At 45.7% G+C, this 25,841-nt stretch overlaps 1 protein-coding gene across 8 annotated transcripts in view; it reads right to left on the bottom strand.

Annotated features, from left to right (window-relative positions):
* Nucleotides 1-25,841, bottom strand: part of NTM (neurotrimin) — a 417,718-nt gene that overhangs the window by 182,751 nt on the left and 209,126 nt on the right. For 6 of the 8 annotated variants that reach the window (XM_021717830.1, XM_021717827.1, XM_021717828.1 and 3 more), the window contains one exon: nt 357-589. The exons of the other annotated variants lie outside the window; for them this stretch is intronic. In XM_021717830.1, coding sequence (XP_021573505.1) covers nt 357-589 — 233 coding nt within the window. The remainder of the gene's footprint in view (nt 1-356; nt 590-25,841) is intronic. 8 annotated transcript variants of the gene reach the window in all.

Raw genomic sequence — 25,841 nt, 5'->3', positions numbered from 1 at the left:
AGCCAGGCGTGGTGGTGCATGCCTGTAATTCCAGCTACTTGGAAGGCTGAGGTAGAAGGATCGCCTGAGCCCGGGAGATTGGGACTATAGCCACTGGCCTCTAACCTGGGCTACAGAGTGAGACTCAAGAAAACAAAACAAAAAACAAACGAAAAAAAACAAGATAAATTTTCTGAGACAATGTAACATTGGAACAAAAGTGAACAGAAAAATCCTAGCCCTACTGACAACCAGAAAGGTATCCTGGCCAGAAGGAACAAATAGAACTCATTTCTGTCAAGCATCACAGAAAAAGTTCTAAACAAAGCCTTTCCCAGCCAGCCAGCCAGACCTCCCAGAGAGTCACATCCACCTACCTTGTACGATGAGGTGGACCCGAGAGGTCTTTGGGTGGTTGTCTGTCTGCACGGAACAGGTGTACGGTCCCTCGTCATACACATCCACGTTCTGGATCTCAATGCTGTACTGGGTTTGGGTGTTGCTCAGGAGGACCACACGAGGATCCAGGCACCACTTGTCATTCCCGGCATAGAGGATGGTGCTGCGGTTTAGCCAGGCCACCCGGGTGACCCGGTTGTCAATCGTGCACCTGAAGGGAAGACCAGACTGATCAGTCAAGGGACCTAGGAGAAAATAGGAGTCATTAGTGAGAGTCTTCATGGCAAGACCAGGATATATTGTTACCATGCCTTGTTTTTCCCCCTTGCTCCCAGTATACACACATACATTTCCTTTGTTTGATTGTCAGGGGTGAAACTTTCTGGAACACAGTAGAGGCCTTACAAGACTATAGCTCAGAATGTCGTTTAGTGCATCTGAAACCACCTGACCACAGAACCACTACAAATGAATGTTTCAGTTACAACCCAGAGGCATCTTGCATTCCCTGAATGGCTGGACTCTTTAAATAGTACCAGCCCTCCCTTTGCTCAAGGATTTCCATGATGTGGATGATAATAATCCCTCACATTTCTCCTTAGTGTTTTGCGTGCACTAAGTCTTTCAATACTTACAACAAACCTACGGAGAATCTCCTATTGGAAAAGGAATGGAGGAACAGAGAAACTAAATAATTCTCCAAGTCACACAGTAAATATGTGCTAGATCCAAGACCCAGCAATTAACTACAAAATATCATTCCTCTCATCTCAGAATAGCGAGTTCCAACAGAAGGCTTCTCAAGTCAAAACTAAATATGGACCTCCACTCTTCATTATACCCAGGGGCAGAAATGTTCAGTTACTGCTAGACTAAAAGCATTTTCCAAAATCTCAAAACTGTCTGCACATACAAAAATAGATTTTCTTTCTTTTATTTTTGCATCTGGAGTCCTCAAATTGTGGAAGCTCCCTTCTCTTTTCTACACTTTCAAATTTCCCAGCAACTCTTGCCAAGCCCTCATCATATCTTTCTGTCTGTATTCATTTCCCTCTCTCACTACACCAAGTACGTTCTATGGCCTTGGGCTAAATCCACAAGCAGTGTCCTGATCCTAACTATAATGCTGGAAATAGCAATGTAGCAGGGTATGTATAATGTTGCCTCAAATGTATACATTCTTTTGCAGTGTACAAAGCACCTTAACATTCTCAATGTCTCATTTGATTCTTTGCAGCAAATCTGTGAGGTCGAGGCTCTTATCCTTCCTCTACTTTAAAGATTAGGACTCCAGGCTTCTGGGTGGTCTGGTGACTTGTCTAAGGAAAGAGAGCTAGGAGGTGATGAAATCAGAACTCGCAGCCAGGTCTTCCCACTCCTGTCCCATGTGTACCTCAGAATATGCAATGGTGAATTTTTTAGTGTGAAGGGGCAACTGCTTCTATTTGATTCTCAAAATGCTCTGTGCCATAGCAGTTCTAAGACCTGCTAAGGAACACAGCTACTTCCACAGGTGGACCCGCTCTAGATGAGACATCCTGTACTGCGCATCCTTTTCACGTTGTTTGTGCAAATGTTACACCATTGTGGCAGGGCCGCTTAGGCTCAGGTGAACCTTTTGCTGAGTGCTCCTGTGGGAGAAACTGCTCAATCAGAAACACATTTGCTCTAGTGTCCAGAACAGGTCGTGCAGCTTATTGCATTTTCTGACAATGCAGGGTCTTTGTGGCATCACTCTGACACATCATGGAAATGAGGGAAGACAGCTAGGGCAAAGTCAGGGGCTATTTCTTTCTTTTCTTTTCTTTTCTTTTTTTTTTTTTTGAGTTGGAATCTCACTCCATTGCCCAGGCTGGAGTGCAGTGGCATGCTCACGGTCACCCTAGCTGGGGTGCAGCAATCCTTCTGGGCTCCAGCAATCCTTCTGCCTCAGTCTTCCAAGTAGTGGGAACTGTAGGGATGTGCTACCATGCCTGACTAATTTTTTGACCAATTGTAGAGATGAGGTCTCACCATACTGCCCAGTCTCGAACTCACAGGCTCAGGCAATCCTCTCGCCTCGGCCTCCCAAAGTGTTGGGGTTACAGGCTTGAGAGACCACAACCTGCCTATTTCTTGAGGGGGCGTGGGCCACTTATATTAGAATCACATGAGCAGTTTGTTACAGATTATTGGTCTCACACCTGTCCTACTGATTTGGAATCTTTGGGAACCCCAAATATGAATTTATAACAACTTCCCAGTTGGGTCATCCACACACTAAAGTTTGAAAATCACTGATGTAGAACCATGTATCTAGGACCACCTATGTAATTTGTGGGGGCCCAGTGCAAAATAAAATCACAGAGTCCTTTTGTCAAGAATTAATAAGAATTTCATCATGGTGAAAGCAGGGCATTAAACCAAGGGTAGGTCCCTATGCACATAAACAAAGTCGTTAAGCCAGCTCTGTATGCTTCCCATGTTTTACTTGCTCATGGATCATCTAGGGACCTTGTTGAAATGTAGATGCTGGTGCAGAGGAAGGTTTCAGGCGGGGCCTGAGATTGGGCATTGTTGATGACCCCTGAACCATCCTTGAGGCGCATATCCCTGAAAGGGAATCATCTGCCCATCAGGGTTTGAAAAGCACTGAGCCAGCCCCTCCCTGTGCAAAGGGGTGGCCAGCAAAGCAACAGCAGCAGTACCACTTGGCTGGGAGCTTGTTAAAAATGCAGCATCTCAGGCCCTATCTCATATGCACACAAATGTGAATCTGCATTTTTTTTTTTTTTTTGAGTTGGAGTCTCACTCAGTTGCCCAGACTGGAGTGCAGTGGCGCACCGCAGCCTCGCCTGCTGGGCTCCGGCGATCCTTCCGCCTCAGCCTTCCAAATAGCCGGAATTACAGGCATGCGCTACCACGCCTGGTTGATTTTTTGATTTATTGTAGAGATGAAGTCTCGCTGCCCAGGTGGGTCTCAAACCCGCGGGCTCAAGCAATCCACTCACCTCAGCCTCCCAAAGGTGCAGGATTACAGGCTGAGCCACTGAGCCTGGCTTGAATCTGCATTTTAATAAGGCCCTCAGGTCACTCGAATGCAGATAAAGTGTGGACTAGTCTAGAGTGTATTCCAAGCCTTCCTTTTGGCTTTGATGACAATATCCAGAATGGCTTGAAAACGAACAGGAGGGAGCAAAGCGTCGTCAACTGAGGTGTACCATGCCCTCCCTTAGGCTCCTTGCAGACCTGATGACCTTCATCCTGAACTGCCTCACCTGAAACAAGGATTTGGAAACCCCCTGGTTTAGAATCCCTCAAGAATGACAACATACTCTGCAATCTGCTTTTCTAATAATGTATCTGGGATACTGTTTGTATTAATAACCTGAAGCGTAGCCACTGCTCTGATGTTCGTGTGGGTCCAAGGAGAGAACTGGAAAAATTCACACTTTTAGCCAACATTTAATGAACACAAGATGCACTATTTTATCATCTCAAAAATTTGGTTATGTTTGCTTATTGTCAATCTACAGAAGAAATTAACTGAGGCTAAAAAAAAGTTATCATTGCCTGAGATCACACCGATATTAAGCTGCAGAACCAGGATTCAAACCAGTTTTTGTTTTGTTTTTTAAAATTCACTGTGCTTGAATGATATCATAGGCCCTTTCAAAAGAACATTTAAATCAGTTGTTCTCAAATTCAATGTGCATTAGAACAACTTGAAAGACCTACTAACACAGAGACTGCTGGAATCCGCCCACCCCCCCGAATTTCTGACTCAGTATGTCTGGGACAGGGTCTGAGAATGGAATTGCTAATATCATCCCAAGTGCTGCTGCTGCCCTGGTTTGGAGACTACACTTGAGAACCACTAATTTAGACATGTGGTTTCTGATGAAATGAGAGCAGCAGAGTGAACAGGCGCTAGGAAATGATTCTTGTCTGAAAGTTTTCCACTACTTTACAGAAGAGAGCTTTCCTGTAGCCAATACAGAGCAGAGTCCTTTATTGAAATCTGACTGAATACCAGGGGAATGTCCGTGGTACAGGAAACACTGACCAACAAACACTAAACTGCTTGAATAATTGTTTTTGATGTCCACAATTGGGGCATCTCACAACCTCCCCCCCTCCCAAAAAAAGAATATAAGAGAACTGTCATTGGCTGCCTTTTGAGCCTCTAATTATTGGAAACTGACAGGAACAGAAGCCGTCAAGCCACACCGCACTGCACTGCATTATGAGGCCAAAGAGGTTCGTTTTTCAGATATACCAGTGCTCTGCATGCAGCAGCCAATTTCCAGCATGGCTATGCAGCCCCTGTGATATACTACTCTGAGAAGTTGGCACAACTCCAGCTGCGGTTCTGAGCATATCCAAGGTCATGTTTAGATGTCCAAACTGTCACTGCTGGGTATCAGTCTTGCTGAGTCTCCATGGAATTAACACTGGCTTCTGCAGAGATGGATCACAAAGGTAACTCAGCAGCCAACTCTGTCACCTCCTCATACCTGCCCCCATCTATCTGTCTCATTTATCCAGTCTCCACAACAATGCAGAGGACACATTTCTCCTAGGTTACAGAAAAAAAAGTGAAAATGAGCATAATTGCTCTTTCAGCCAGAGCAAGGGCTCTGGAAGTGCAAAATTCAGACAACAGGCTGCCTCTTTCCAAGACAGCCCTTAACATAGTCCTCCTACAAAATCACTCCTAAAACATACCACAGTATTTCTCCCCCCTCAGGAAGGTGATTAACTATATGATTAAGTAGAAGCGAGTAAGGTTTCAGACTCAACTACAACTGACTAATCCAGGTGAGCTTAGCTGGTGATGGCCACTCATCAGATGCCAGGAAACAGTTACAGACCAGCACAATGAAGTCCAGGAAGAGAAATGGAAGCTAGAGAGGGTGGGAAGTGCCCAGACCAGACCCTGAAAGTCTCTCACCTTCCCCGCATGATCTGGCGATATGCCACTCTTCCTCCCCCAGTATCCTCTCTGCCTGTTCTGTCACATATACAAAGAGTAGAAGAAAAACCTTTATAGCCCTAAGCTTCTAGACCCGGCCTGCAACTCTAGTCCTCTTCTGTCACCCTGCTTCAATGCCTGCCCTCCAGTTAACCTCCACATTCCAGCCTCCAGCAGTGACCACCAGCCTCCTGTGTTTCCATGAATGGCTTTCCCACCACTACCAGTCCTGCAGTCCTCCCCTCCTGCGTGTGGCCTCTATGGACAGCTCATTCGCCTGACCTATCCAGCATCCTGGCAGAATTCAGAGAGACAGAAAAAGCCTGGGGGATATGTTTGTTTCTCATTTCAGTGCTGAGCTGCAGTCTATGTGTGTCTGTCTGGACCCTGTTCCTTTTGTGAAGAAGTTTCTTCTTATAGACACTAGGCCTGTTCTATGTGGGTGGAGATTATTGAGGGTGCCTGCCTGCATGGATATCCAGTATGTATTTGGCCAAAAGAGAATCCATCCAGGTATGCACGTGCTCACCCATGCACGAGAGCTCAGGTGTTGTAGAGGACACTGTCGTATCTGTCATTTTCTGCAGTTGCAACTATTGTTCCAGTGCTTGAAAAATGCAGCCCTCTCTGTCCTTAATCTCTTGCTGATGAATAGTTGCTTTATTCTACATGCTGCATTTATACATAGAAGAAGAGCAAAAAAATGATTAAGTCCAGGATATGGGTTGCAGAAATAGAACCACAAAAGTATGAACTCAGGGTCTGAAGCTACTTTTGGATTCAGGAGGAGGAAAAAGACGAGAGAGAGAGAGGTAAGATACCTGGGAATTGGAAGAAAAAGAAAGCCAAATGTCTGCTTGGAACCTTCTGAAGATGGGCAATAAGAGTGTTGAAATAAGAAGGATTATTGAAGAAAGAGAAATCCAGGCTTGGTCTTTCTTAAACACACCTGCCTGAAGATCTGAGCATAATAATGGATCCAGACAATGTGCAGTCCAACCATTCCTCCTATCAAATGGCCCTTTAATGGCTTTTGAAAGGCAGCACGTCTCAAGCAATGCTTGAAACCACCACAAAATAAGTGCTTCCACCCTTCACAGCACCTGGTTACAATCGCTTCTTATCACACAGAAATGCTCCAGCTGCCCGAGTTGGCTCCTCTCAGCATTTGGCTTGTGCCCCGCCCCACCCCTCAAGCATCACAGTGGAACATTACAACTTGAATGGGTCGAAAATACCCACACATGGTGCCACGGAGATGATGTGTGCTTCTTTCACGTTTGTGCTCATGGGAAAGTGTTCTCTGGAGGAAACCAAGGAGTGAACAAACCAGGATGCCTTATCATTGATACACTGAAAATTCCGTTATCAGCTAGTATCTTGGTCCTTCATTGTCAGAGAAGACTTCACGAGTAAGGGTGCTAATTTTGACCCAACTGGATAATTTTTAGAGTCTGAACTCCTGTTGATATTTACAAAATCGGTTTGGGTCATACACAGATAAAAATACTAGACTTGCACTCAGTACAAACTGTTCTCACATCTCCCAACCATTACTGTTTTTTGCTTTACACAAGAAAATGGATATGTATCATGAAATCTTTGCTAGACATGAAATTAAGAACAGGGCTTGGCTCAGCCTATAATCTCAGCACTTTGGGAGGCCAAGGCAAGTGGATTGCCTGAGCCCATAGGTTCGAGACCAGCCCGAGCAAATTGGCAAGACTTCATCTCTACAATAAATTTTTAAAAAATTAGTTGGGCATGGTAGTGCGTGCCTGTAGTTCCGGTTACTTGGAAGGCTGATTGCTGGAAGGATTGCTGGAGCCCAGTAGGTCGACACTGGGGTGGCCATGAGTGTGCCACTGCACTCCAGCCTGGGTGACAGAATGAGACTCCAACTCAAAAAAAATAAAAATTAAAAAAAATAAAATAAAATAACAGGCTGACATGCCCGGGTGCAAGCAGAAGGCATGCTTATGAAAAGACTAGGGGGAGACAAAAGAAATAGACAAAACCAAAAGCAGCTGTATACACACTGCCCTGGGAGTCCCGCATAGCTAGCAGATAGTTGAAGTCAGAGGGTGGGATAGAACCAGGAAGGAAAACAGGCTCGGAAATCAGACTGCTGGAATGAACATCTCAGCTCCATTCTTACTGCCCCTCATGTCTCAGACAGGTGATCTCTCTTTACTGAGTGTCATTTAAGTCATCTGTAGGGGAAACAGCCTTTCCTACTGCATGGAATTAATGAGAAGATTAAATAGAAAAATGCATGTAAATATACTGCTTTGTATATCGCAGAAACCCAACAAACAATACTATTCTACAGTCTATCATATGGACTGCTTTCTCATGGTAGGTATACAGGCATGTTACTTTGCTGACTGAATTGCAAGTTCTTGAAAGGCAAGAACTATGTCTTATTTTCTCTTGTGCCTTTACAGCACAGTGCATAAAGTACAAAGTAATCACACATCTGTCCACTGATTAATTATTTTATTTAAATCTTTCACAAACTCCTGAGAGGTAAAAGACCATGAGGCCTGTATCCAATAAAGGCCTAGGCCATGAGGATAATTAATTACTCCATATGTCCCCACTGATCTGCATTCACAAACACAAATGCACACACATCCCTTCATGCTTGGTCACCATTTGTGGGAACTGGTACAAAGGAAGTGGTCCGCTGCCACTTTTCTAATGTCTTGGGGGTAAATCACAATGGCCTTGTTTTGCAGACCTCCAGAAAATTTCTCCATAAGCACATCTCTCCATCTGCCTTCCTGTCCCAGTCAAATAAAGTAGCATCATCTCAAAACAAACTCTGCTGAGTTAGGTGGGTCATGACTTTTATGAAATGGATGGCACAGCACTTAGATTTGTACCTGTGACAAAAACCCAATACTAATTTCAATGCTGAAGGAAGAATGAGGTTGCTCAATAGGTCATATCCATTTGTAAGTCATAGCTCCCACAGACCATTTCTTCTTTCAATAACTCTGTGTTACACCCATGCAGTGAGTTATGACTCTAAACTAGCAAATGATCATCTGGGCAATGCGTGGCATCTCTACTATGTCACAGGACCACAGGCAAAACAACAGAGACATTTTTCCTCCTAGGAGACCAAAGTCAGGCAACCTAGAAGACTTTCTATTCCTTTCCTTAGCACATGCAAGTCCAAACATGGATGAGGGTCTCCTGAATCCTTTCATGAAGACCAGTAGTTCCTATGGGAGAGGGCCTGGAAGAGCTGAGGGGATGTTCACTTAGAACTCTCAGCTCCATCTGCCTTTGATCTGGGGCTCCAGTGACTTACAAAGTTTCACCTCACCCTCAGTGATGGTTAATTTTATGTGGCAACTTGCCTAAGCTAGGGGATGCCAGATAGCTGGTAACACGTTATCTCTAAATGTGTCTGTGAGAGTGTTTCTGGAAGCGATCAGCATTTGAATTGGTAGTCTGAGTGAAGAAGAGCCACCCTCACCAATGTGGGCAGACATCATGTAAGAAGTACTTACATGTAAGAAGTACTGTACAGACAGAAGTAAAAAGTGGAGGAAGGGTAGAACCATATCTCTGTTTGAGCTAGGATATTCATTTTTCCTTGCCGTTGGACATGGGCTCCCCCAGTTTTCAGGCCTTTGAACTGACACTGAAACTTATACTACAGACATGAGCCAATTCTTCTTCTTCTCCTTCTCCTTCTCCTTCTTCTTTCTCTCCTCCACTCCTCTCTTCCCCTTCTTTCTCACCCTCTCTTTCCTTCTCCCTCTCCCTTTCTTTCTCCTTCTTTGAGATAGGATCTCATTCTGTTACTGAGACTGAAGTACAGTGGTTCCGTCATAGCTCACTGCAGCCTTGAATTCCTGGACCCAAGGGATCCTCCTGCCTTAGCCTCCCAAGTAGCTAGGACTACAGGAGCACACCATCATACACATTTAAGTTTTTAACTATTTTTGTAGAGATAGGGTCTCACTATGTTGCCCAGGCTGGTCTTGAATTCTTGGTCTCAAGTGATCTTCCTGCCTTGGCCTCCCAAATCTCTGAAATTACAGGCATAAGCCACCACATCTAACCATGAGCCAATTCTTAGATAGATAGATAGATAAATCATAGATTCTACCAGATTCTCTTTTTCTCAGGAAAAGCCAGACTAATATACTGTCCCAACCCATAATGCTTCAGGCATGGCATGTACTAGGTACACTGGAGTACTTCTCACTGTTACCTAAAAACTCTGCTCACTTTTGCAATTCAGTAACTTCATATTTTATTTTGAATGCCCTTCCTTGCTGTTTGTTAGACAAATTCCTATGCTCCACCAAGGTCAAGTTTAAATATTAATTCATATCTCAACTACCTTTTCTCTGCAAAATTTTGTTATCCCCCCTCCATGAGTGTTCTCCAGACATACTTTATTGTAGTGTGTATTGGGAGCAGTACAGCCATGCTTTATCTTTTTGTCATATGGGGCGCTCTGGGAGGCAGGAAGAACACACTATTTGTTTCTCTATTCCAAGGACCCTCACACATGACTCATGGTTAGTTTCAGGGCAGTAGGGATCTTGGCGAGTGTTAAGGCAGTTGTCAAGGTTGGAAAGAACTTGCTAAATAGAAAAGGGGAGGAGAGTATGGCATTTCCAGTAAGGAATGGGGCATAAGCAAAGTACAAAGGAGCAAGGGAAAATAGCAGAGAGTCTGTGGAAGGATGGAGGCGTGGACTGTGTGGAATAAAAGCCTTTGGTAGAGGAGAAAGTCACCAGTGATGAAGACAAGGCAAGCGAGTTAGTACACTACTCTTCTTGTGTACCTCTGGCATGTACAGCAGGCTGGCCTGCATGGATCACATCAGCAGAATTCATGCCCTCATTCAGCTACCAGGAAGCGTGGCAGGAGATGGGTAGGGGAGGAGCAGGAGGGCAGCCACAGGCTATCTACATTCCTCCATCAAAGATCATGGCCCCTGGCCAGTGACCCTTTCCACAAAGTTCTCTCTCCCTAGATGAAGCTGTGACCTCCTCCCCTATCCCTTCAGGCTCAGAGGTGTTAACAATGCCCTCCTGTCCCTAGTCCCAGTGCCTGGACTGTCCCTTGCAGTTTTCCTTCACCTTGGCTGCACTTTCGTTAAAAAAAAAAAAAAAAAAAGTAAATATCTACTTTATTAAACTCTGCTCAAATTACTCCATTTGAGCATGCTATCTTTTCCCTGCAGGAACCCTAACCATTAGAGGTAGGTTGTACAATATGCCCTTGTGAATGATTTTTCACTTTATCCTGAAAACAAAGAGCAGTCAGGGAACCAAAATGAAGAACTCGCAAAGGCTGGGTCAAAGAACCTCTGGCGGTTATAAATGGCACCAATCTTGCACTTTTCTCTTTCTTCTCCAAGAAGCGGCCGTCCCTGGAAAGGAAGGGACTGGGAACAAGAAACAGAATTCCAGGAAAGAAATGCATCTGCAGGCTCTTCTTCTCCATCTTTGCTTTGTCTCCAGTTTGTCTTCACTAGCTGGTACGTGTCGAGCCTAACCTGAGACGATGCTTCAACCAGTCTCTAGTGTGACAGACTGCCAGTGAGACGAACTGGGCCCAGAAGGCAGGATATTTGTAAGGGGAACACTACTAACTATTATCCAAACCAGCCATTTTGTCCAATCACACTGAGAACACCAGGCAAGCCGGGCTCGACAGTATATATCAGGCACATTGTGCTACCCTAGAAAAGGGGCTGAGAATACCTTTCTCCTCCCACACCCAGGGCATGGTGTGGCTAAGGGTGCACCAGCCCAGCTGCCTTGCACCTGTGCATTGGCCTCTGGTGAAGCCAGTATGAGTGTCACTCCTGGCGCTATATTTGGGGCTAATTCATCTCTAGATCCTTGCTAAGGCACATTTTAAATGCTCCACCACCATCCCTGGGGCCTGGATTCTGCCTTCAGCAGTCTCCTATCACCCTAGAGCACTATCCATATTTAGGACTTGGATACCACCTCTAGGGGGAGAACCTCACAACTCAGGGACCAAAAACACATCTCAGATGAAGTGCAGCTGATGTGTCTCTTCCCAATGGTGCATGTGAAGTCAGGAATCCAGGCTGTCCTGACTGGTCAGCATTCAGACAGCCTGGTACTCACCACAGGAACCCTGTACACACATGACCATTTATGGTAGGAAGTAGGGGAAAGAAAGAAAGCAATTGGTTCACAACCACAGAAGAGACAGTTTCTGCTGCATCAAAACCCCCACCATGCTCAGGAGGGAAGAGCTGGCCAACTAAAGCTATAATTCCAGAATGACAAAAAATCCAAGGAGGTCCTTGTCCATTCTCCTACCAAGTGACCTTGGCCACACATCATTTCACCTCTCGGTGGTGCCACTGTGTCCATAAGATTGCCGGGGGCATAGGTGGAAGCAAGGCACAGCTGGCAAGTAAACTGGCATTCTCCCAGGAGAGAGGCTGTCCGGTTACAGAGTGCCATCTCTACTATCTACGGGGTGTAAAGAAAGTTGGAACAGGAGGACAGAACCAGCATGCAAGTATACACTGGAGCAGCAGGAGGCATGTCCCATTCTGTTCCTGTCCTGTACAGTCCACAGCAGTCTCTCCTCTACCCAGTGACCTGAGAAGGATGGAAGGAAGGGATTCCCAGCGTCTGGAAAAACAGCACTAAGACAAGAAAATGAAAGAATAAGTGCAGAAGAGGTAACTGGGTCTCTCCAGATAATTAATCTAAGTGACGTAGTGCCTCAAGGAGCAGGATGCACCCCCAGAAAGGTGAAAGCATCCAGTGGGAAGAAACTCCCTCTGCTTGGGCCCGCTGCCATCCAGAGCCCTTCCTCAATTCCTAGGTAGGAGACCTCATTGTTGGCACATCCACTGAGCCACCCCGACATTTGTGGGACATGGCAGGAAGTCGGCACTCAGCCCAGCTCCTTTGGCCCCTGTTCTCATTTCTCTGCTGCTTCCCGGGTTTCTGTGTCCTTCTACTTCTGACAGCACAGCTGAGTCTCTGTGTGCACCCTCTCACAGAGAGCTGCAAAGGCCCGGGCATTTGCATCCCCCAGGGTGGCCATCAGTATCACCCGTGTGGGAGTAAAACAGGTCCTGGCCACGCTTGTGGGTCTTGGCCTGAGATTAAGCCTCTACTTGGCTTCTTGCCCTGCCCTGCCTGGCTTCCCCCAGGCCTTCTGCACTTTCTCCTAGGTCCACTTCCCTAATAAGTCATGAGCACCTCCCAGGGTCTGCTTCTGGGGAAAAGGAACAAAGACTATCCTATTTATAATTCTCACAAATGCTTTGTGATTAAAAGAAACCCTTCCGGGAAGCCGAGAAATTTTGGATGCTTCAAAGAAGAGAAAGTGCTAGAAAGATACAGTCTACCATATATTCAGGCACTAGAAGCAGGGAACATAAGGTGTCCCCTGCCTCTTGGAGACAAGAAAAGGGACAAAACAAAGCCTGCAGCCAAGAAGACTGGACAGTAGGGGCCATCCTGGTATAGAAGGAAGCCCAAGGGCCTCAAGCATTTCTGTGTTTGGAGACACTGACACCAAGAGGGAACACGATTCAGCCAGGCTTAATTACCAAAGAGGACACCAGGCAGAGATCAGGGGAGTTCAGTGAGGGCAGGAGCATGTGAACAGGACATCTAATGAAGGGGCTAAGCCCTGAGCACAACGTGAATAAAAAAAATACACCCTAGACAAATAGAGACAGGTGAGAGGGTGTTCACCCTGGGAAGAAAATGGTGTCTAGAGAAGTGGGCATGGCTGTGGGCAACTGGGGATCTGGTCTGACGAAAGCAGAGGGAGAACACCAGTATGGAAGACCATGGTCAGCCTGCAGACAACCTCAAGTACCAGGCAGAAAGAGTGTGTTCCTGCCACAGCAGTGAGCTGCTGCTATTCAAAGGGTTTGGGGCAGCTAAGTGGCAGGAGCTGCTGCTATTCAAAGGGTTTGGGGCAGCTAAGTGGCAGGAGGAAAATCATACTTGGAAGTGATGAAGCAGCATGCAGGGGACAGAAGATGGTGGGGCAGGGAAGCTGGTCACTGCCAGAAATGACAGAAACACTGAGGTTTCCCCTTCCAGGGAGGTTTGTCCTTCCCACATATGTTAGCTTGTATTCACACCACCGGATACCTAACCAGATATGCTCTTCAGGAGAAAGGATCAATCTAGACAGGGCTAGCAGGAGGTACAGTACGTAAGGGGTCTTTGTGGCCCATTCTTCAGACCCACTGGGTAACTCAAAGCCACCCCTCGGGCCTATGCTTCTCACTTATTATTCACACTTCGCCTCAGGCTGTTGTTTCCAAAGATGTGACTAGATAAAGGTGTGTTAGAAATATTTGCCCATATATTTGACCAATGTTCACTGAACAACTACTCTGTACTACATAATGAGTAGACAGACATTCTACTCATGCAGAAGAGGGGCAGAGAAAGAAAAGATTATAATGAAAAAGTATGACATTTCTTAAGCTAGCACACTAAGGATGCTATGCAGAAACACAGAGGTGTTGGGGAACCAAGCCTAGTCTCATGGGTCAGGGACAGTCTTGTAGAGGTGCTGTTTTCGCTGAGAACTTTACAAATCCATGTAAATGCAGTGCTTGGAGAGACATGAGAGATCACCTCCCAATAAGAGGTGTGTGGCTCTTTCCTTCATGAACCTAAGGCTATTTAGCTATTTACTTCAAGAAAGGTATGAAATGGGAGTCTGCATCTCCTGATTCCTTAACCCAAGATAAAATAGTAGACTCTAAGAGAGATCTGTAATGGACATTCCGAGAGCTTGACAATGCGCCGGGTATTACTCAGATTCTAACTGGATCTCTGCCATCTGGAAGCTGCCATGCATGGCATACATTGATATCACCTTGGCTACCATGTACATAGTTGGGAGAGCAGCAACCATGCCCAGTATTTTGGGCCTGACGTCCATGGGGTCCAGGAGCTAGGTGCTTTCCGCATTATCAAATCTGCTGTGAAATGCCTGGACCACTAGCTTTTCTGTGATTTGGTTTTCATATGTATCAAATGAGAAAAAAATTGTCTGCCTCACCCTGTTCTTATGGATGTAACGAGGGTCAAAGTAAGAAACTATTCAGGACTCTGCAAGAGCGTGGAGGTGTTAATGTTTACAAACCTTCTGTGCGAAGAGCCGTTGTCCCCTTTCTTCTGTGTTATTTTCCAAGTAACCAAATGCATGCCTACATCACCATGTTCAACATTACACATTTATTTATTGTGCTTATATGCCTGTGGAGATGCAGTGCTCACTCTCCAGAACAAAACATATTCCTTACTCTATATTTTAGGAGCTTATGATACAAAGAAGATAACAGTTACTTAAATGAAAGAAAGCAGGGGACCTGCACAGGCAATTGAATGACAAACACGGGATGGAAACAGAAGGAAATAGGCTGATTTTAATGCTCAAAATAAATCACCAACCCTGAACCAAAAGCAGGAAGACCTTAGGAGAGGGTTGTTTTCCTTCCCTCTGTCAGCATCCCCACACTGGCAGAAAGAGCAGGCATAGCCATGATGGTGGGAGTTGAGACAGAGGGGTTGGCAGGGGTGGGGGTCTGCATTGGCAGAAGGATCAGGCACAGCCCTGATGGGGGAAATGGAGATGGAGGGGTGGGGTGGTGGGGGCACAGGCCCACGCTGGCAGAAGGAGAGAGCACAGTCCTGATGGCGAGAGCCAAGAAGAAGCATGGGGTGATAGGGGCACAGGTCCACACTGGCAGAAGGTGTGGGCACAGTCCTGATGGTGGGAGCAGAGACGGAGGGGTGGTGGGGATTACACATCAGTTCTCTGGGCACCTAAGCTGTATCAGCTCTTCTTCCGAAGGAATTTCCTCCAACTAACACATGGTTATCCAAGTCCTTTGCAGACACTCCTGGTGCCTCTGATGTTCCTTATTAGCTGGTGTCTGTGGGAAGGGATTCTAGTTGGGTTGTAGGAAAGCCTGTTCTTTTCCAGCATACATTCTCTCTAATCTTGATGCTCAACAACAAGCTTCACTTGTTCCCTAATCTCATTCAAATTGTCCATCTTCTGAACACCAGGCAGTGCAGGTGGGTGGCCTTTTCTACCTGGTCTTTTGCCTCCATACTTAACCCTCTCCAGTTCAGCCTCTCTTTTAGCTGGAGGGACCCACCTTCTAACAACTCTTTTCGTGAGTCACCTGTTTAAGACCCTCCAGTGTCTGAGGCTCACACAGTTCAGAATCGCATGCCAGGATCTGGAGGTCTGGGATTCTGCTTATTCTTCCAGCCTCATGGGAGCCATGTTACACCACATTCTTGCTGTCTTCCTGCAGTGTCCTTAATGTGGCATTCTCCCTCGTGCCCTCAGCCCATTTCCCACACTGCCCCTCTGTCTAGAGTACCCTTCCTCACTTCCTCACCCACACGCACCTTCCTTCTCAAGTCTCCCTCTCACCTATCATATCTGCACCTTACACAACTCTATCATAACCCTTACCAGGCCATGTGGCAATTGTGAAGGCAGAAGTGTCTGTGTTTTCTTTCTTTTTCTTTTTTCTAACACCCCCTACCCACCTGGGTGCCTTCCATGATACCTAGTTTCTTATCATAGGCAGACACTAAATATCAGCTGCTTGAAGTAAAGGCACATGGTAGCCAGCATTTGTCCTAAACCAGGTGTCTCTGAAACAATAGCTGGCCTCACTCACAGCCCAAATACTGGCATCTCTCCAACAGTTCTCCATGGTTACTCACAGTGGGTTGCCAGGAGCCGAACATGCCTGCACCTGCAACACATGTGAGCCACGCCACTAGAAGTCACAGAGTCACATCTTGTGCTTCTCAAAAGCTTGCAAAGAGAAGGCAGGATGCAGCAGACATTGCATGACAATGCTTTTGTTCATTAACCCCCAATATAATAGCTCAAACTTTCCTTGCACATGACAGCTTGCAAAGCCCTTCCACATATAATCAATATCTCATGGAATCATCAAAACAAAGCCAGAGGAAGGGACTCATCTCGAATCCTAGCTCTAAGACTATGAAATGTATGATAGTGGGCAAGTCACTTCATCTCCACGGGCCTAAGTTTCCCCATCTGTACGAGATAATGATGATGTCTAAAGGGGCCCCAGCTGTGCCGGTCTTACCACAAGCACACTCTCTGCTGGCTCTGTAAGGATCTGTGTGGAGCTTGTTGGTGACTTAGATCTGCTGCCTGCACCCTCATCACACTTCCCTCTTCTCTGGTGGGCAGCGCTGTCTGAAAGCCTTAGCTCGTCCACTTTTGGCAAGGTCAATGGCAAGAGGAAAGGTCTAGGAGGTTAGACTAGAAAATGTGGAAGAACTGTGAAGGTAGGGATGCCCATGAGCAAACTGCAATAAATGCAAACATGCCTTCACTTCTTATGCAAATTCTTGGGAGAAAAAAGAGGAGAAGTGCAAAAGAGCATGCTTTATTTCACCCTAGTGGAATGCCTAAGAACCAAAGAGTATTAATTAGAGTTTAAATGCATGGAGTAAAATTAGCAACATGATTGCTCCTTTCATTGTAATTATCAAGGGAATAAAAGAAGTCAGAAGGATAAAGATGTGGTATTTCCCCCCTTTTTTCACTTAAGAGCCATTCAGAACTTCTTATACTTCTTAATCTTGTGATGTTATCTGACTGTTATGGTATTTCCTGCCATCTCCCTAAAAAGCTAAACAAGTCTCACTTCTGAGGCTTTGCTTCCTTCCCCCAGCCCCCTAATCAACTGATTTCTAGATGCAAGTGCTTTTCAGCCAAGATGATTTCCTATTACTGACCAGGCTCTTTTCTCCTTCTGAGAATATTTAGTGTGAAGACGAACCTCCTGCTCCCAATGTCCTGCCAACTCTGGAATTGGGTTCTTCTAATTAACAATATGATGCACTTTAAGTTTTGGCTTCATCAAAACCTGTTAAGAATGTTCAATGATCAGAACACTCGAAGAGAAAGGAAAAGGCAATACAGTTATCTGCAGAAGTTGAGGTTGTTCTTAATAAAAAGCCTGAGCCAACCTACACCAGAAAATTCATGAAAATGGAGGTAGGTGAAGTAGGTACAAGGAAATATAGTTGAGGGAATGGTGGGAGAAGAGAGACAGACAACAGTTTTGGCAAAGATTCCGGTGTTGAGGCCACATCCTTTTAGTACCATCTGTACTCTAAACTCTTCTTTTTTGTCTTTCTAATACAGTCATGTAAGCACAAATTTGAAATGATTGGTAGAAGAAGGCAACTATTCTGCATGTGCATTGAAGAAAAATAACAACCATCACAACAAAAATCCAATTTTTAATTCCCTAAGAAGTTTTTCCTTCCATGACTTTGAAGTAGAGCCAACAGAAAGCTGTAGATAACTAAAGCTGATATTACTTCTACGTAGACATGAAAAATCCACTTGAGATCTACCTCTTAAAATACATCTATCTTGTCTTAAAAGCAAGAATAGGAATCCAGAGGGCCTAAGTGATTGGGTCAAGCTTCCCAAAGTTCTTATATGTAGGCTCATATGGGGAGGTAAAACCTGAGCTCGGCCTCCTGGGATCTGTTTGCTGCCCCTTTGTCATCTCATTGAGGATAAAGCCAGACACTACGAATCAATACATGTGCAACATGCAGGAAAACTATCCCTTGAGTTGGTTCTAAAACTGTCATTAGAGACTCAATAGTAACAATACTTACACAGTTGTGTGTATTATACAACATTGCTCTTCCCAGAAATGCAGAGTTTGGATACCAAGTCCCTGTACAACTACCCTCAAAATCCTTTTCTAGATTATAGGACAACAGACCCAACTCACCTAACCCACACACGTGCTGCTTTTGCAAATGTACTTCCCCAGGAGTATTCTGTGAAGTCTTTGTACAGCAACCTGCCGGGACCAGTAACACCAATTCATCCCAGAGAAAAATCCCCACACTCTCCACAGTGTTTTCTGACCTTTCCAGCTATCTGTATCTGTGTGATCTTCTGACAAGTTTAGTTGGTCAGGCAAACTCCTACACCCACAACCATAACCCAATGGAAGGCTCTTTGCCACTCTTGTTTCTGTATGTCTATATGAAGGAGATATCAATTTAGACAGCTGGAGCCAGACTACAATGAGCAGACGATGGTCCCCAGAGAGGCAGCATCTGATGTGCTTGCTGGAGTCCCTGGGCCACTTCTAAATTCCACAGCTGAGGGAGTAAGCAGACTAGCAACAGTTGAGATGTAACATTTTGTATGCACATCCAAAAGACATTCATTATCTGTAGGAGATTGTTTAGAAACTGCTCTACTATTTAATTTGTGATAAATGATTAGTAAACATGTTTATCAATGAAAAAACAAATCTCGTACAGCAACTTTAATTGAATTCACATGCTTCAGAGCCTGGGGAATCTGAGAAGTAAACCACCCTACAGGACCTGGCATGTCACTGGCCATATGCATCTCTTCTCCAGCTCTCTGTCCCCAGACCTCTGCCCTCGGACTTCATCTACGACCCAGACAGCCCTCTGCCAAATATAAGTGGACAGTCATAGGGAATGGAAAAGGGGAGGACATATGGGTGAGGGTGCCCAAATATAAGAACACCGCCCAAATATAAGAACTCCCAAATATAAGAACTCCACAGAGCATGGAAAGAGTGTAAGCCTTTCAGAGTGTCAGTGCTCAGGCTGGCATCCTGCTTGGTTCAGTCCCTCATATGGTGAAGGATGGATCTAAGATCAGAACTAGGTTCCGAAACTTGCAGACTATAAACTTAGACATCACTAAGCCTGCCGGCATGACATTCTCTCTCCTATTAATAGCAACTTCTTCCATTCTGCTCGCCCCAGAAAACAAAATGAATGAGGCTTGGCTGCGAGTGCAGGAGAGAATAAAACCCAAGATGGCAATAAATCGGAGTGCAGAGTGGCAGACACTGTAATCCGCTGGAATGCTGCTCTGGCTCAAGGAAAAGAACCTCTTTGGGGAACCAGTGAAGGGAATCAATGCCCATAAAAGCATCCGAGGCAGCAAGCAACAACAGAAAGATAGATACTGTTGACCAGGACATGCAGCAGATTGTAGGTTGTAAAACAAAATAGAAAGTCGTTAAAAAGGTGGGCAAAGGGCACGGTTGTGCGATGTGGATGTCACAGGGGACCTGTATTATGGGGGCTCAGAACTTCCCATCTGTCAGAAGGTCTGCATCACCAAGATTCCGCCTGCATGGCCTTGGGATTCCACACTGCAGCACAAACCGCAGGGAGGTGAGAGATGGTTAGTATTTATTGCCACTTATGTAATAGGTCTATTTGGAAACACATTCTGACTGGCTTATCAGGATATTAATACATCACAGGCATATTGAGCTGTATTCATTTAGGGTTCGGGTTGCTTTAACCAAAGACTTTCCTGGGAAGCCTGCCAGGGTATGTTTTCTGAAACGCGTTCCCTTTTCTGCCTCATTCACACCTTTTGATCCACCAGAGGGCAGAGTCAACCCATAAGACTCAGACTCGGGACCTTGGGGGGCAGTTTGCTGTAGGCAGAGTCCTGGGAGAAGGGGCCAGAAAAGCGAACAAATGAAGAAATTCTTCATCCTGGAAACTGGAGGTAGGGATACCTTCTGAAACTCTGAGGACAAAAGATGGACAATAGGTCCCAGAAGAATCAAGTTAAAGTGTCTTTAAGGTGCTGTGCCTCAGTTTCCCGAAACAAAAAAGCAACAGATGCTTGAATGATTTCCAGTGCCCCCTGTAAATTAAACACTCTTCTGCAGATCATACAGAGCACCTCTCGCAGCAAAGGAGGGGCAGCTGTCCGAGAGACAGGCTGCAAGGTGGCAGCCAGCACAAATCAAAAGAAGAATGTTCTGGAGGCTGCTTCCCTCTGTCTAATGCATCTTCTGCCTTGGCCCTTGGTAGGGTCCTTCTCCTTGTACGTTTCTGTTCCTGCCAGCTTTCTCTTTTTCTTTCTTGTGCTTGTTTGGCTACTCTCTCCAGCTCCCCTCCTCCTGGGAGAAATAAAAGTAAAACCAAAAACATCTCCTAGGGGAAAAATGACAGCAGCAGCAGCTCCCCCTCCCCCCACCACCCGCCCCCGCCATGGGAGGTAGTTGCGAAGTCCCGGCATACAGCCAGCTATGGGGAGAGCTTTGATTTCCAATCTGATCACCTCATTTTGTCAGCCTCTGCATAACACAAACAGCTCAGCCCCCATTTATCACAGAAAAGGAGGGGGAGAGGAAAAAAAAGAAACACCTTCCTCTCCCATAATAAATAACTGGCACGGGCGTCTCCTGTCACCCTCCGCATTGTCCGCAGTGTGTATCTCCTACTTTGCCATTAAGAAGTGACTCTCCACAGTCACACTGGAGAGAAACAGTATCTCCCGCTATTGTTCACAGTGTTCTTGTACTGACAATTTCAATCCATCAGACTTTTCTTCTGCGAAGAATTGATGGATTCAGGATCCTCTTGATCGTGGCTATTTGTATTTCTGTTCTCGTCCACACACATTCACTCACACACAGAGGTGGCCAGGCCCTTGATGACAGTCTCCCACCGCCACATCTCACAGAGGCACTCGGGACACCCAAGAGCCTTGCAGAAAGTGATGCTGTACCTTTTCTGGGCTGTGCTCCATCCTCCACTATCAGCCCACACACACATCCCACCCATCGCTAGTCCCCAGTTAGTCTCTCTCTCTCTCTCTCTTTCTCTCTCTCTCGCTCTCTCTCTTGCTTTTGAGTCAACGGCTCACTCTGTTGCCCAGGCTGGAGTGCAGAGGCATGATGATCCTGGCTCACTGCAGCCTTGACCTCCTGGGCTCAAGTTATTCTCCTACCTCAGCCTCCCAAGTAGCTGTGACTACAGGTGCACACCCCCAAGTCCAGCTAATTTTTGTACTTTTTGTAGAGACATGGTCCCACTATGTTTCCCAGCTGGTGTCGAACTCCTGGGCTCCCGCCTTGACCTCCCAAAGTGCTGGGATTATAGATAAGAGCCACTATACCCAGCCTCAGTCTCCATTTTTTATACTTACAACATGTGCACACACCACATACTGCACTACACACACACAACACCCATGCACCCCATACCACACTACAAGCACACACCACACACACACCACACACATACCCCAGTAGACTATATTATCTTCTACTTCCCCTAACTCGGTGTGAGCATGAGATTTAGTCTAACTCACTCAGTATCATGGAAAACATACTTTATTTATTTATGTACTCAGTCACCAAATGTTTTTGCATCCCTACTGTGTGCCTGTCAGTAACCTAGGGGTGGGGTGTGCAAAGATGAACAGTATGGCGTGCCTCCCATTGTATGGCAGGGTATGTTTTGGGCAGTTAGTGTTTTCTGCTTGCAGAGTTTGAAAACATGCCTGTACTTTATAAATAACCCTACATACACAAATACACACACACAATATTCAAAACAATTTCCACAGCTTTTTCTGATGTATAAAGCTGAGAACCATTCCATGAATGGCTGGCAAAATAGGATTTGGGTACCAATAGAGAACCAGGTAGACCCTACATAGGTGAACAAAGGCATTTCCATGCAGGACCTCCTTGGTTACACTAGGGAATTGAATATATGGCATCCACAGAAAGAGTTTCAACACGCAATTCTGTGCTGAGATCTGTGCTGGAGAGGCCTGCATCTCTTGCAATGGGAGGGCAGCCTTGGGAGAAGCAGCATGAGCACACACAACATGACCCAGGAGGCCATCCCGGTCAGGGATGCTATGATCTAGGTAGGGCAGGAGCCCAGGGCTGGAGAGGAAGAGGCAGAAGTCAGAGATGCCAAGAGGTAGAACTCAAGGCCCGGACTGAAAAGTGAGGGGGTAGGAGAGGCAATACCGGAAAGGAAGGAAGATAGCACAACAATAATAATGATTAACACTTATTGATCACCCACATGCACCGGGCACTATGCTAAGCACTTTATACACATTATCTTATTTGATCCACACAGCCACTCTGTGTGGTAGTTATCAAACACGTCTCCACTTTATGTGCGAGGAAATTGAAGCCTAATAAATCGCCTAAGGTCACACAGTCAATAAACTGCAGAGCTGGAACTGGTGCTCTGGTGGCTTTCTCCAGGAGACCCCTACTGCTTAGCAAGGAACTCTTCTGCCTTCTGGGCTCTGGCTTGGGTAGGTGGATGGTTGCAGAGTCTTAGAAGAAATAGAATTTGAGGGAAGGATCTGTGGGAACGTAACTCTTAACTCTCAGGAGCCGACACACACATGACTCTCGAATGGTTGTGGGCTGGTCTTGCTTGCCCACCCAGATTATTCCTTTCTTTGGGACAGGGTCCATTCTTCTATGCCTCAGAGGTGGCTGTTACCCAGTTGGCCTCATGGCAAGAATGCAGACACCTGTTGACTGGCTTCCCAAATGTGCACACAGCATTGCTTATGGGAAGATCAGTGGCAAGAGACTCCCTGGCTCTTCTCAGGTAAAAACGGCTGTAGGCACATATATGTCACTGCCCTTGGCTCCCTTGCGCTGCAGTGCCTCGAAGCAGCTTCCTCTGGGCTCTACACCACAGACCCCACAGACATCCCATCACTGACACTGTTAATTGTGGGTCTCCTAGTGAGGCTTCCAGAGATGTTTGGGTTTAGAAAAGGAAGCAAATTTTTTCCCATGAACACCTTTGTGTGGGAAGCACACGGATTGACCTCCCCCCCGCAACCATTATAGAGCCTCTCTTCTGTCTACCCCTTCTCCCCAAACCATCCCCGGTGCCCTTCTCTGTCCTTGCCATGGACAGTGCAGTTTATATGAAGTTGTAAAATTTGATGACAGCTTTCCTTGTCAATGTGGCCCTCACACTTATCCCTCAGTGATATACTGGATGACCCTCTGCTGCTGAGCTGCCTCATTACAAATGAGAAAAAAAGAAAGAGAGAAGCAAAGAGGGAGTTAGGGCCAAAAGACAGCAAGGATGGCGGGAAGAGACACAGAAGACGGCACAGATAAGGAAGAGAAAAAGCATGTGAATGGGCCAGTTAGGGAGAACATAGGGAAAGATATTAAAAATGGGAGGAAAGGAGGAGGAAAAAACAGATAGGAGTTTGCCATTCCGTGTGTGTGTGTGTGTGTGCGTGCACGCGCGCAGGACAAGATTAAATATCTTCACAGAAACATGGAGCTCATGAGACTGGGGATGGGAGATTTGCTGTAACCCGGAGGCTTCCCAGGTGACACTGGTTGGGAAGGCTTCCCTCTGCACAGGACTCAATGGAACTCCAAGGCACCCTTCCCTTTCTGAGCTGTACTGCTGATAACTGTACTCAGACTATCGGAGCAAAGGCACTGCTCCTAGCAGACAGGTGTCAGCTAATTCCCTCTTCTTCCTCCTGGGGCCGATGAGAAATATCTTCAGGTTTCCCCAACAAACTCATAAAGTCTGACAATGGGTGGCATTGGTGGATCTCTGGTTTTATGATGTAAATATTGTTTCCGTGAAAACTCTGTTGAGGGGCAACCCCTTTAGGTCCCCTCCCACTGTGGGAGCTTTTCTGTCCTCTCAATAAATCCTGCTTTCTAAAAGAGAGAGAGAGAGAGAGAGAGAGAGAGAGAATGAGAGAAAGAAAGAAAGAAAGCTCTGTTGATTTTACTTTAACAGCCCCAGAAGAGACTGATTTGCTCTCTACAGAATTGCCTAAATAAAACAGCAGGGACAATCTACATCCGCCCTTCCAGGTGGCTCATACATGGGACATACCTTCCTTGGTGCTTATCTCCCTGCTCCAGTCTCCAGCAGGGATCACCTTGGCAGGGCCCTGGCTCTCCAGCCCCACATCTCACCAAAGAGAATGGCGAGACCTGTCTATTCTGAGCAAAGGCCCACACCAAGTGCACAGCTCCCTGCATGACGCTGGGCCATAGCTTCTCTAAACATACTATTCAGCACCTCCAGCACTTTACCTACATTCCAAATTAATAGGCAGTTTAGGTGTCCCCTTTCAGATCCATGTATAGAAATGGAGGCTGCAGTAAATGCCAGCCCATGGTGTCTAGGTGATTAGATCTGTCTGCAGAATGCAGGTAATTTGTGTTTCTGTTTTGTGCAATTGGCACTAATGCACATGCATAAAATGAAGCCATCTTCCAAAACACACGTCAAAGGAATATATTTACTGGGCACAAAGGCTAGGAGCAGAAGAATTGAACTCTAATGATAACATGTTTGTAGAAAAGTGATGCACTTAAGTTATTATGTATAAAAACTATTGGCAAAATTGTCAGTCTAGGCTTGTTAGAGAGAGGGGTGATCAACAGAGAGGTGGGTCTGCCCGTTGGAATCAAGGGACATAGAGCTGTGTGAGGACACAGATTCCTAGTGGGAAAAGAAAAGAAAATAAGAATTAAAGCTTCTAAGGTCAAATTTAAGAGAGAAACAGGAGGGGAGTTCATAGGTCAAAGGGAAATTGGCAAGAATAGAGTGGGGAGCAGATCCTATAATGAACCAGCTTTTCACTTATATTTTCTATGTTTCATAGTCCTTTTACTTAAATAAATGAAGTTGGGGCATTTTCCATTTGTCTCTCATCTCCTGCATTTCATCATGCTTCTGTTGACCCCAGGGGTCTTATACTTAACTCTCTTTTTTTTTTTCCTCAGTATTTTCTGTTAGACTATGGCATCTACTGTTACTATAACTTTATGCATTTTGTTTTATATTTTACTTTTTATACTTGGACCTTGATGTTGGTTTGCATTTTAAGAGCAGGAAATTAACACCATGACCCTGATTTCATATTCAAAGCAAATGAGGTCCAGGAAGAAGGGCTATGGAGGTCACTATGCAAGACAAGTTTAGTGATGAAGATGAATCGTGTGTCTTCGGGCTCCCACGGTGGAACCCTCCCTCTATCTCTAGAATGGGGACAAAACCACTGGTCTCTTCTACCTTTCTCCTGTGTACACTGCAAACTTTGAGGAGAGCTAAACCAGAGGAGCATGTTATGGGGATCACTTGACAGACCGTGATAGCAGATAAGAGAATCAAAATGATTAAGACAAGATATCAGATCATCCAAAAAAAATGATTGCTCTGTATGCTTGTGTGTGCGTGCTCTGTCTCTCTGTCTCTCTCTCTCTCTCTCTCTCTCTCTCTCTCTCTCACACACACACACACACACACACACACACACACACACACACACACACCACAAAATCCATTTCCATCCCATCTCTTCCAGCATGGCTCAGCTTGTAGTAGACTATTCATATTCTACCAAGGGGCGGTCTTGGAGTTTAGGCTACAATTACATTGTAGAGTACATTCCACAATCTAGAAAAGTATGCTAATCTCTCTTCTCTTGCCATCGGCATGCCTCTCTCTAGGGAATCCTGAGGATTGATATGACACCTATTAATCCTTGCAGAATCCTAAGCAGGTAAAATACTCTTCTCTGCCTATACCCAGGTAAAGAAAGAAATAAGCCAATCAACATAGATGATTTA

Source organism: Carlito syrichta, unplaced genomic scaffold (genome assembly GCF_000164805.1).
Source record: "Carlito syrichta isolate Samal-C Ts95f unplaced genomic scaffold, Tarsius_syrichta-2.0.1 Scaffold311212, whole genome shotgun sequence".
In the NCBI taxonomy this organism is placed as follows: Eukaryota; Metazoa; Chordata; class Mammalia; order Primates; family Tarsiidae; genus Carlito; species Carlito syrichta.
Note: the sequence above shows the minus strand (reverse complement) of the source record. Positions and strands in the feature narration are given on the sequence as shown.